Source organism: Eucalyptus grandis, chromosome 3 (genome assembly GCF_016545825.1).
Source record: "Eucalyptus grandis isolate ANBG69807.140 chromosome 3, ASM1654582v1, whole genome shotgun sequence".
In the NCBI taxonomy this organism is placed as follows: Eukaryota; Viridiplantae; Streptophyta; class Magnoliopsida; order Myrtales; family Myrtaceae; genus Eucalyptus; species Eucalyptus grandis.
In genome coordinates, this window is record NC_052614.1 from 29,075,633 (window position 1) to 29,089,445 (window position 13,813).

The window sequence follows — 13,813 nt, forward strand, 5'->3', positions numbered from 1 at the left end:
TAGCACAGTTAATGCTAATATGCATAAATTTTATATATTTTTTTTATAATTTTTTGAGAATTTTTTCCTTTTATTTTCTTTCTATTTTCTTTTTCTTCACACTGTTGCCACGAGGTTACGGGTCAACCATTGCTAGCCACAGGCAAGGATCGGCAACCCTTCCCCGGTCCAAGTGAGGGCGAAAACTCTTGCTTGTTGGTTGGTGAGGCCTGATGCCCTTAATGGCCACAAGCAAAGGTGCAAAGACCTCACTCGTGGCGAACGAGGGCTACGATGCCCTCACCCAGACTTGGTGAAGGCGTCAAGGCATTAGGCCATTGCTAGATCTAGGTGAGGGCCTTTGCGCCCACACCTATGGCTGATGACGCATTAAGGCCCTTGCCTAGACCAGCTTGTGACTAGTGATGGTCGGCCAATGACCTCATTGGCCTAGAGTATAAAAAAAATGAATATAAAAGAGAAAAAAATAATTATTATGATGATATCAAAAAATTATAAAATTTGTTAACATTAACGGTGGTCATGCCACATAAAACCACCGACATCTATGTTAATAATTTTTAGCCTAAATTGGTTGGATGGATTGAATTAGTTCTAATGTGAAAGGGTTTATGACTAAATTGATCAAATTGAAATGTTTAAGACCGAATTAATATCAATATAGTAGGTTTATGATTTTTTTGTACTTTCCCTAGTAATGGTACTACTATTGAACTTAGACAAAAGAGATTGTTTACTAATCCTCAATCATATTTCCTAAATCTGCCATTTTGAGATAAAGTTTTCCATAAAAAATTTCAGTTCTTCGTTAACTAATCAATTCATAAATTTTATTTGCTTTATAGTTATGATAACCTTTATTATAAGCTTCATCCTCATATACCTTTTCTACATTCCTACTGCATATGAAATGTTTTATCCTGAAAAGTGATTTTTTGTTAGGAGAGAGAAAGTAAGACCCCCCCTCCAAAAAAAGAGAGAAAAAAACAACAAAAAAGAAGAAGAATAAATGTGTGGTTTAATATGTCAAATTTGAAGTTGATATATAAACATAGGTTGATAATGATAATTTTAACTAATTAAAAAGGTCATACCTTCGTTTGGTCTTAATTCAAGTAAAGTAAACCCCTCAGTTTTGGGTATTCATTTTTAGACGTCAAATCTGCATTTGATAGGATGGAAAAATGAAGAAAGATTGACATTAAGATTTTTTATCAAAAAAAGGGGGAAAGTTACCCTTGATGCACCTCATTTACTCTCTCCAGGATGCTTTGGTTGCCTGATCTTTGTAGTCATAAACAAAATGATGCTGTTTTGGAGTTACTTTATTGTAGTATTATAAAAAGGCAACGGGATAGATAAATCGTAAAAAGCTGGATTGCTGACTAATTTAGGTGCTTTTTTATTTTAATTCGATATGCATTTCAAGAACAGAGTGGGGAAACATAAGTTAATGAAACTTTGCTAAGTTATCTTCATTTAGGTTCGGTGATATGTTTCTGTAAATTTACACGAAAAATGGAAAAAAAAAAAAAGAATCTTCTGCATACTGTGTGTTTATGTTGGCTATGTTGTCTTTCAAAGGATACAATGAGATATGGCAAAGATAAATGATAAGGAAAAGAACAATAAAAAGATCAAAGTGGGATATGTGTCAATTGAGAAGAATGCCATCTGTCGACTTCACCGACGCCTCTTGCTTTTGCACCAAAACACTAATCATATTTCTTTTGATGAGGTTCAACAAGAAAATTAAGATGGACAAAAAAAAAAAAAAAATGAAACGGTTCAGTTTGAAACCAAATGAGATAATCATGAATACAGACTCTAAATAATTATTATTGTTTCAGAAGAGAAAACTCCAGAAAAATCAATAATATTGCATCAATCAATTATTTAATCTTCATCCTTTATAGGAAAGATAGAAATCTCATAAAAAAAAAAAAATTCACTTCTAGACAATGTCCAAAATCTTGGTTTTGTGTATCATCAGACACTCTTCTCATATAGATTTGATGATGGAAATTTGTCCAAAAAGTTTTAAACTTATTGCACTTTTACCAATTCAATCATAAATATTTTAATATTGTCAATTGAATTCTAAATCTTTTCACTTTTTATCAATTAAGTTCATATGGCCAATTTGGCCGAAATTTGCTTACGTGGATCTTTGCCAAAGCCGATGTGGACAAATTTTGTGAATTTTTAATATTTTTTTCGATTTTTAAAATAATTTTGTTTTCTCTCTCTCTCTCTCTCTCTCTCTCTCTCTCTCTCTCTCTTTAATTTATTATTATTTCTTTCCCTTTTTCTTCGGCGATTGGCCGAGCTGATTGAGAGGTTTTTTTCATCCATTTCTTTCTTTTCTTTTTTTGGGTTAAGATTTTGCATCCATCTCTTTTGTAAGCTTGTAACACCCATTTGAGAGAAAAAGTAAAAAAAAAAAAAAAAAAAAATTTAAATCTACTATATTTATGTTAATTTAGTTTTCAATCTTTTCATATAATGCTAGTTCAGCTCTTTCGGCTAATTTTGTCCGGATATTATTAATGTAGACATTAGTTGTGACATAACCAATGCCAATGTTGATAGCTTTTAATGATATTTTAATATTTTTAAATTTATTTATTTTTTAAAATATTTTTCGAATAATTTATTTATTTATTTATTTTTGTTTTATTCCTTCTTCCACTAGCTGGTTGCCGAGGTCTAGGGAAAGCTAGAGGTGAGGGCGACAAGCCCTGCCAAAGGCCGCGAGGGCAACCTTGCGCTAGGCTGGCAAGGCTCCCTCGCTAGATTCGATAAAGGGTTGAGCCTAGCCGATCATGGGCGAGGCCCAACCTCAACAATATTGTGCTATGTGTATGATGTATGCGAACAAGTTCCAATTACAAATATATTCTTGCATAGATAATTTATGTTTTATTAAAAATTCTCAACTGAAGAGCTCAATTATCATTCAGTTATAATTGAATTAATCTCATCGCTTATCAATAAACATTTATAGCTGTTCAACTCACGTTCATGCACATCATCGACGTACCTGGCAATGGCTGGTGTAAAAAGAATTACAGAATCTCTGTATAAAAAAATCGTGCTTTTCAAACTTTAAATAATTATAGTTTACTAAATTATAGTCAATTCATCATACATGAATGATAGTTCTGGCGTGTCCGTGTTGTGCCCCTATACATAACGAAATTGTCATGCCCAATCTGACGGCTAACATTAAGCATTTTTTATCTGACCGTTGGGACTGCGATGGCATCCGACGGACGAAATTTCAAGCCCTCTTAACCCGACGGCGGATGTCACCTTCGTCATGCATCATTTGGAACCTTGAGTGTTCTCCCGATGTGACCCGAGTCTAATTGTGTCCCAAAGCCAAATAAAAACGAATTTCTCTAAAGTATTTTATTAATATGACATGTTAAATGGGGGAACATTGTGAGTTGTAATCCACTTAGAGAATAATGAACCGAACACTTTTTCGAGAAAATCAAAAATTGAAATTGAAAAAGTCGTATTCAAATTAGAAATATATTCCAAAACCAAAGGTCGATCTCCACAAAATTTCGTGAAAAAGATTAAGAAGAAACCATAGGCCCAACTCCATATTATAAACAAAATTGACAAATTCATGTTAGAACAAATTACTTACACACCATCCGAAGCCGGTAAGTAGGATGCTCTTGAATCAATAGAAATACTGCTACATCGATGATTATTTTCATAGATCATAAATTTATTGCAAAAAGCAAGTTAGATTTGGAGAGATCAAGTGCTTAGTGATATTTCTAAGCCTTGTTCGTGTAGGAGATTGAACGTACGAGACGATATTGTTTATACTATCTGGGATTTCGTTGAAGAGTATTTAGAGAACACCTTAAGCAATTTAAAAAAGGCGAACTTCACATTTTTGTTGCCTCAGTCACCATTGTAAAATGAGTCGGTATATTATTTATATCTTTGATGACAAATTCCTCCACGCCTCAAAATTCAGGATCTGCTGATCCTCTAAGCCTTAACCTGTGCGAGAGTGGAAGATCTTCGGTTTGAGCTACTCGTTTTCCCCTCGCCAAATATGTCGTAAGAGCATCAACGTCCCACATCTTCAGCTTCTTCCAGTTGGATAGATCAGGTAAGCATAGCCAGGAACTGCAGCGTCCAATTATAAGACTTTCTAGTGACTCCAGTTTGTCAAGACCTTGAATCTCAACTAGTCTTGGACAGTCCCATACTTCAAGGTCCTCTAGATTCTTGAAGTTAGATAAGTTAGAAAGGTCCACAACTTTAAGAAGATTGCAATTGTTAACCATAAGTCCCGTCAAACTAAAGGGAAGTTGTCCAATCTGATGCAAGTTCTTGCAATTGATGATTTCAAGTCTTTTTATATAGCGAAGGCAACCCGAATATGAGCTTATATTGGAGATAGTCGAGAGTTCCAATTTACAACATGCAATATCAATTGTCTCTTTTGCAACATGGCGGGAGCCACGCATTGTTCGACAGAAGTCCCCTCTTATAGTTTTCCATCCGATAGAGGTTGAGCCGGTAAAACATAATTCCAAACTTCTTAAACTCATGAGGTTGAAGATATATGGAGCTTTTTCTGAGGCTCTTGAGGACAGACATAGGCATACTAGACTCTGGGGAAGCTTTGGTACATTCTCTAAACGAGTTTTTGTTAATATCAAATTTTTCAAGAATGGTAGTCTCACGATATCACCAGGAATCGTCTCTAACCAATTGCAATTCACTCCATAAATCTCTTCAAGTTTCTCCATCATCCCAACTGCCTCGGGTAACTTTTGCATGCAACTGTGGCTCATATTCAATGCTTTCAAGCTCTTTAGATTGATAATGGTATTTGGCAACTCTGCAATACCTGTGTCTGAGACATCCAACTCACTTAAACATTTCAACATTCCAATTGAGTCGGGAAGTATTGTTAGGTGGGTAGCTCCACAAATGGCCAAGCGCTCAAGATTCATGAGTGCTCCGATTGAGCTTGGGACTTGACTAATACTTGTAGGGAAATAATAACTTTCTATAAGCATCTCAGTCAATGCTTCCAAAGCACCCAATTCAAAAGGAAGGACTTGGAGACGATGACATCCATTTAGATTCAATTGCTTCAAATGTTTCAGATGATCAATGGATCGATGAATCCTTAACAAACTTTTACACCCCTTTAGAATTAATATTTCCAAAAATAAATATGTAGAGAGGTCAGGAATTTCCTTTAAGTAGCAGCAACATGATAGGTCAAGGACCTTCAATCTTGTAGTCACCTGTAAAAATAATTATGTATATTCAATGAATTTGATTTATAAAATTTTGCAGGACATAAACAAATATATCAACTAAGGAAGCTTTCAACCAAAGTAACTTTATAAATACTCCGTGCATATCAATTTCTTAAGCTAAGACCACACTTTGTCTCACACTTTTTTCATTTCTTCTAATATTGTCCCCAACAACAAATAAAAAAAATGGATATAGTTTCAAATCACCGCTGTATCAAATAATAAAATGACAAAAGAATGTAACTAACATCTCTCTTATGAATTATGACATCCCTTTCCAATTTCATCATGGAATTACCGATATTGTCCCCGACACTAGTCCTTATGACTTTCCTATGTGAATGCATAATCGAAACGTCAATATAGGAAATAATTTTATATGTCCTCTGACTATCAACTAATCTATATTTGCAATCTACTGCTTTTTGCTTTTTGTTTTTGTTTCATACGTTAAGATAAGGGTGTTATCAGCTTTCACATAACCTTTGAAGAGTATAATATCTTTTATACTATTGATGTACTAAACTAGCCAGTTTGCGTTTTCAATTTTACTCGCATCCTATGTATAGTACCGATAGTCTTATTCACCAATTAATTTTTAACTTAATTTAAACATCTAATAGTGACAACTCATTGGCTTGATTAGGGAACTCAAAACAACATGAATGTTCATATAATGTTCTATAAAAGGCATGTAAATCAATAGATATCAAGCAACAACAATTATCTCATTAGATGATTTAACAATTCTATGAATCACTTATATGCATATCTAAATAAGTCATTCCCAATAGTGGAGTTACTAGTAACATGGAATGTCCACATTACAATACCCATTGATAACGCAGCTATAATCAATTTGAATTTAAGAAAGTCATCAAGAAAAGATTTGCCATAAATGATAGAACAGCAATAGCATAGTATAAATGCAATACGAATTAATTACCAATAACCAAATCTTAACATCTTTTTTTTTTTTTTTGGTAAAGTAATTGTTTGATTCGGAAAAGTAAAAAATGCAATCTTGAAAGATCTAGACATTTGAATACAATATTGAAAGAATAAAAAATTGTGACTGAAGGTAACATTCTTTCCGTTGACCATTGTGTGTACAACCCTTCTATGCCATAAATGGAAAGTAATTGTTTGAGTCAATATACTTCTAATGAAAAGTCGACATTCAAGTTTCAAACATATGGAATGAGGGATTGGTGTCATAAGCCTTCTTCAAGACCAAGATTTGTTCTATGAATTAAGCCAATGAAATGTAATTACAAAAAAAAAAGATCAATAAAATGATGATCTACAACCCCGTGTGACACAAGAGCTGGTGTGACTAGAAGAGAATATAACATGTTATACCAAATTATTTGCACACACATACCTTGAGTTGAGTCCAACCACCCCAATGTTCGTCTATATTGCTCCATGATAGGTCGATGATGACTAGATTTTTTGGGCAAAAGTTGGTTGCTTGCATTTCTTTTGGACAATCCTCCCAGTAAAGCCATCTCAATTCTGAAAAGAGATCCTCAAAGTCTCCAGAGAGGGACAGACCACACATTTCTAGAAATCTAATATTTGGCATTTTGATAAAGTCTTCCGATATCAAAACTAAGTCTTGAGAATGCACAAAAAAGTTCGAAAGGTATGCTGCAACAGTTTCAGTTCCCTAAATTGAGGAAAGAGTCAGTTTAATGTGAGGATTTCCAAATAGAGCCTAAAATAAAGGGAAAACAGTCCAAGGAAGAATTCTACAATGAAAAAAGTAGACGAGGGTGCACTTAGACTTATACCTTCTTTTGCCGGACAATATCAGGACCTTCTTGATTCCTCCACACGCGATAACCCTTTTTTGGATCTTTGCAATATTCTTCGTACACAATGCTCCTACCTAAGTCCTTAAGCTGATCATGCATCCATAGTTCATTCTCTTCTCCAATCTTCACTAAGGACATTAAAAGCAAAACATCAATCCCCTCATTTGGAAAAAGTCCACAGCCATCCCACATGTAATATGGATAACTCTTGTCTCGTACAGCTAGAAAGCAAGCAATATCAAGAAATATTTGTTGTTGTTGATGATCTAATACCACATAACTCAACATTAACTTTTCCTTCACATCCCTCCACTGACAAAATTTCATCTTTTCTAATGCATCTTGCCACACTGCTTCCTTTTTTTTTTCCACATAAAAATGAGCCAATCACTTCTATAGCCAAAGGAAGCCCTCCAGTTTGTTCAATAACTTTCTTAGATAGACTCAAGAATGCATTTGGAGGAGAGTTGCTTCTAAAGGCATGCTTGCTGAAAAGTTGAAGAGCTACAAGATTGTTGAGTTCCTTGACTTCATAAATCAGACAACGGTCAAATTGATCTAGGAATTGATCAAAAACACTTCTGTCTCTTGTTGTAACAACTATTCTACTTCCCGAACCATACCATTCTTTCTTAGCTGCCAATGCCATGAGTTGCCTCGTATGGTCTACATCATCGAGAAAAATAAGAACTTTCTTTCTGCAAAAACGATTTTTGATCATATTTTTCCCATGATCAATGTTAGAAAATACAACTCCTATGTCACCAATGATATTAAAGACTAATTGCCGCTGCACATTCAAAAGACCAGAACCTTGTGATGCTTCTCGAATATCTGAAATGAAGCTGCAACTGTCAAAATTAGTAGATAGTTTATCAGACAAGTTTGGCAAGAGTTGTCTTGCCTATTCCACCCATTCCCCAAATACCGATGAGCCTTATGTCCTTAGATTCAACATTCAGCAAATTTACTACTTCATCCATTGATTCATCCATTCCAACTAAATGATCGGATATATGCACACAAGACACCTTAAGCTTGACCAACACTTTCCATGCAATCAAATGTGCGAGTTCTCCGTGGCTGTGTCAGAACACAAAATATTATCAAGTGAATTATAAGATTGGTAAGATCAAACAACAACATGAAGTTACGAACTTGATACTGAACCTAGCGAACAAAAGAATAAAACATGATTCTCTGGTTCTGTTCAATCTAGGACGATAGGTTGTAATGCTTGTGTCGAACAGGTAATCATAGGGTCTTGAGACAATGGAGTGTAGAATTCCATACGATATCCATCACAGTTTTGGGTCCAGAACTTAGAAAAAATTGTGCTCTTTCAAACTATAATCTGCATTCAAACAAAAGAAACAAAGAGAAAAGGGAAGATGGAGTTGAGTGAGTTAACATACCCTATGTTCTTGGCATCCCATCCCTTGATTTTAGTAACTTCCTTGAGCGCCTCCTCCCAGCGTTGCACAATCTCAGCCCCACGTTCCTTTTTATGCAGAGTTAGTGCATCCTTATACACTCCAGTTTCAAGCTTCACATCAGAGGGTTCCACGTAATATAAAATGGGCAAAACCTCCAGTTCATTGGTTTTCCTATGTTGCATCATGCGTTCCAGCTCGCACAAGCACCGACTACTAGAGGCATAATCTCTGGAGAAAATGGGAATGCAGATTTTCGAATCATCGATGGCCTGAAAAATCTCGGGACCGATCTCCTCCCCAACGTCAATCCCTTGATTGTCTATGAAAACACTGATACCCTTATTCAGCAGGGTATGATAGAGGCAATTTGTGAAGGTATTGTGCGTATCCAGACCTCGAAAATTCAAAAACACCTCGTACTCGGTTCCCGATGAGCCATAGCTTGTGGATCTTGTTTTCTGAGAAGAACTCCTTTTGCTTTCCATCTTAGTTGCGTCTGCTAAAATTTTGAAAGTGAATCACAAAAGATTTGACTCGCTTTAACGGGGCCAACGAGCGACGGTCAGGTAGTTTAGTCAAGCTTAGTTTCGATTTCCGTCATGTTGCGGCGTTGATAGAGAGAAATTGCAGATTTATGACTGAAGGATGAAGACATGGCCAATGCCCCACAAGTTGACTGATGAGATGGGGCGAAAATCAAAGGAAATGTCTGAGATTTTTAACTATACACATGTGGAGTCGCACATCTCGGGATGATGGGAAATGCAACTCCACAAGTTTATATTAATTTGAGATACGTGAAATTGGTGAAATTGAGTTTCTGTTTTCCAATTTCCATGACCAGAGTCAAGTCAAAGTCTAAGTAAACCAAAATTAAGGAAGGTAAGTTGACGTTAGTGTATTGCTCTAGGAACGTTATATTAAATCAAATGCGATGATTAAGTTTTATTTTTTTCCTACTTTATGGTAAAGTAATATGTCTAATTAATTTTAAGGGAGAGGGAGGAGAAAGAACTTTGTGATGATGTGGTTCAACCGCTAAACTCCATTTTACCTTACTTTCTTAATTATTGGTAGATGTAAGTATTTGCGTAGTTTGGTTTCACAAATGACACAACTCCGATAATTAGAGTCTGCTGAGTTTTCTTAGGACTAGTTTGTTGGGTGCTTTCTAGAAAGCAAAACTTTTTGACGTTCTTAGTAAGATTTAAAATGTTTATTCAAATATAAAGTGTAAGATAACGTGTTATTACAGATCAAAATCTATTACAAATCAGAATCACCATTAATCTGCACAGTGATAATGGCTGGCTTGGGGTTCACTGGAGTCAAGTCAACATAGTTTAGTCGAAGTCGAAGTCTAATTAAAGTATAATTAAGAAACACGAGTACCTAAAAAGGAAAAGAAAAGAAGAAATGGCCCTTGATTGACATTAAGACTTTTTATATATATGAAAAAAGGGAATAAGTTACACTTGACCAGATGACGACCCAGAAGAGAGAGAGAGAGAGAGAGAGAGAGAGAGAGAGAGAGAGTTGCTCCTCTATCGCGAATAGTGTAAGAAGCAAACCAACTATCCTAAGACGCTTTGAGCGGCCTGATCTTTATAGTCATGAACAAGCGATGCTTTTTTCTGGAGTTACTTTATTGTACCATTATGAGTCAAAAGCAACAAGAAAAATAAATCTAAAAAGCTCGATTGGTGACTATTTTTGGTTCCTCAAAAAACTAATTAGATATGCATTTCTAAAAAAAAAAAAAAAAAAAAGAGCGGGAGAATATAAGATTATGAAATTCTGTTGACTTACATCCATTTAGGTTGGATGATTTGTTTATGTAATTTTTTATTGAATTAAAATTTACATATAAGGAAAATTAAAATCATTATCAAATTTTTTAAAATATATTTATGCAACATTATAATTTCTAACTATTGAATTGTCAACTATAACCACAGTTCAAAATAGGGAATTTCCTAACATGTAAATGCCTAAAAATCTCAAACAAATCAAGATTAGAACGAATGGTATCAAATTAGATAATCAATAACTGCAAACTCTCAAATTGGCTCGAGAAATTACCTAGTTTGGAGTATTTGTTTCAAGAATAGGGACCGGCAACGGAGAGCTTTACGGTGACCGGTGAGGAGGAACGTTAGGACCAAAGCAGCAAGGACACAGCAAATTGAAGACACGTTCGCTAGAACAAAAGATGCAACGGCGAAGGCTTGTTGGTCGGACTCTGCTCGGCAGCAACGGTGTGGGTTCGATCAATGCTAGTCTACTCTGGGCAACCTGCGAAGAGAAATCAAACGTAGCAGAGGAAATAAAACAGCAATCGGTGGCGTCAAGTGGAGCCAGGATGCCGCCTGGAATCACCAGCAAACACCAGGGACTGCTGCTGTGGCGTTAGAAAGAGAAAGCGCAAGGAAAAGCAACATAGAGGATCAATTAGTTATTTAATCAACATCCTTTTGATTTTAGTAGTTAGATGTAAATCTCCCGTTTCTTCCTCAAGCATTTTTTTTGCACAAATCTTGCTTAAGTAGTGGAAGGTTAGAAATCACATAAAATAATGACTTCTAACCAATGTCCAAAATCAGTATAACAACGTACTGTTATCCTGAGATTTCGCACCGAAATTGGGTGGGGCCTTTTTGTTTTTGTGATATTGTTTTTGTGAGAAGTATGGAGAGATATTGGTACTTTCCCAAATCAAGCAAGATGAAAAGAAGATCACGTGTTTTTACCAAAAAAAAAAAAAAAAAAAAAAAAAGAAGATCGCGTGTAAGGTGGTCAAGAGCCCCTTTTCCTTTTCATCTTGGCTGCACGATGTAAAATCACACCACATTTTATAGTGATTTTACAAGACTTGGACGATGGAAAACGCGGTATGATGCATTTCAAGGAAGTCTTTTGTTTTTTAAATAACCAACTTTTCTTTTTATTTTTTAATCAAGTTTGCAGTCACCTTTCTTTACTATGCCTTAAATTTACTAACCCTTATTTGTCAAACTTTTCTTCAACTAAGCTTTCTACTAGTTATCAACTCTCATTCGAGTTAACTATCAATGTTTATTTGGTTTTTTTTTTTTAATTTATTCACTTTTCCATTGAGTTACTTAATCTGGGAAAAAAAAAAATCGGGAAGTCACCCAGTAAATATCAGTAATTTTCTATATGATAGTAAATGTAAGATGATGTTTTTAAAAAAAAAAAAAGAAGAAGTTTGGCAAATAATAAGAGAATGGGTTCATTAGTCATGAAAGAAATTTGGTAATTATAATAAAAGACTTGGTTACTAGTTTCTTGGACCCACGAAGAACTTTCCAAGAAGTACCTTCCAAACGTTATCCCAACTTTTGGTGTACCGTGTGAAATGGAAAAGACTTTTAAAACTTATCTTCCCAACCATCAACAAAATGGAAAAGTTAAAAGATCAATTATAGAAGGAACTGCGACAACATTATATTGTATCAAACTTCAATTCTTTTCATAAATCATAAAGATACGATATTCATTGTATGATGGATATGTCAAAATTCTTCTTCTTTCTACGTTACCACCAAATGTTCATATTTGTGAGTTGCGACATGGTGTTCATTAATAAAAAAAAAAAAAATTGGTTATAAAAAATATCAAACAATAAGGTGGTGTATATTATGTGAGCTGGTGAAAACAAGAAAATAAGAAAACGCATTTAACTAGTAGCTTTGTAAACAATGCCTCTTTGAAGAATGCTGCAGAGGATCATGACAGACTTTAGAGGACAATTAATCCGGTCTTTTAAATCAATCTCTCTCTTTGGCTCGGAGAACACTTCGGTCAACACACATTTATTCAAGTTCGTATGATTTTTCTAAACTATAAAAACATGAAAAGGTTCATGTAATTGCTTGATATTTAGAACCATCAGCTTTAACTTTAACTTGAGCATCGAGGCGATCACAAGCATCAATTAGTCCTGGTCACGTAACCAAAAAAGAAAAAGAAAAATTAAACAAAATTCTTGTATATTTTGAAATTGGGACAAGAGTATTGAAAGTCCGAAACTTATCACGAAAGTGCAATTTAGTTCTAAAACTTTCAAAAAAAGCAATCAAGTTTCAAAACTTGTCAAATTAGTCTAATCAATTCCTTCCGTCAATTGCACTTTGGTAATAAGTTTTAGGACTTAATTGTACTTTCGTGACAAGTTTTAGAACTTCCAACATTTTGAAATTTTATACAAATAGTCAAACCAGATTGTCAAACACTTTCTCTACATAGAGACAAAACTTGGAATCCCCAAAATGAAGACCCAGCTCATAGCATTAAAGTATGATATTTCAAGATTATTTGTGCCAAAAATCACCGCTTAATTGATTTGTGAGATGACATGATCAAAACTTGCTAATAATAGAAGCTTTGATTGCCCTTGATCAGGAGAAGGGTCAATAACATGTTTTTCAAAGAAATTAGTTTTGGATAAATGTATCGTGAGTGTAACAGTTTAGTATGTTTTGTGAGATGAAATTTAATATTGGATAAATATGTCATGCGAGTACTGGTTTGAAATTTCTAATTGTATTAACCGAACGATAGACAAATAGACGTCAAGAACTAATTTCTTAGAGTCCATGAGGCAATTTTCAAGAAGGACACTCAAAACGTTTTCTCTTTCATTGGCACACCGAGTGAAGTGGAAAATACTAACACTATTTTGTACGGCCATCAACAAAAACAGAAAGTTTAAGATCAGTCATGAAAGGAATCTCAAACAATCTTGCTTTTTCCCATCTATTATCGCATTTCTATGACCTTTCTTGGAAATCTAGAGTAAACAATTTTCTTTAAATAATATTTTGATTGCCTACCTTTTTTAATAGGCGTTAGGAACTAATTTCTTAGAGCCCACAAGAAAGTTTCATGGAAGGATGTTCAAAAGATTATCTCCTTGGTTGGCACACCAAGTGAAACAAAATAGACTAGCACTACTTTTCCTAGTCATCAACAAATGGGAAAAGTTTAAGATCAGTCATTGGAATTTCAAATGATCTTGCTTTTTCCCATCCATTATCGCATTTCCATGACCTTTCTTGGAAATCTAGAATCAACCATTTCCTTTAAAAAAATTTGATTATCAGTTGTTTCTCCCAAATCCTTATCAAAATTTGGCTAAAAATCAAGTGTGGTATGTGAGCGTACCTCACTTCCTAAATAACTAGAGATATATGATTGGGGACTTAATTAAACTAGTTATTGGAAT

General features: G+C 34.7%; 1 protein-coding gene across 1 annotated transcript; it reads right to left on the reverse strand.

The window, feature by feature from the left end:
- Positions 1–8,004: 8,004 nt before the first annotated feature.
- LOC108958479 (toll/interleukin-1 receptor-like protein) lies at positions 8,005–9,050 on the reverse strand. Its single transcript, XM_039309525.1, has 2 exons — positions 8,545–9,050; positions 8,005–8,212 (listed from the first exon to the last, which is right to left on the reverse strand). Exons 1-2 carry the CDS (start codon positions 9,048–9,050, stop codon positions 8,005–8,007), a joined length of 714 nt encoding a protein of 237 aa, XP_039165459.1.
- Between the last annotated feature and the right edge of the window lie 4,763 nt (positions 9,051–13,813).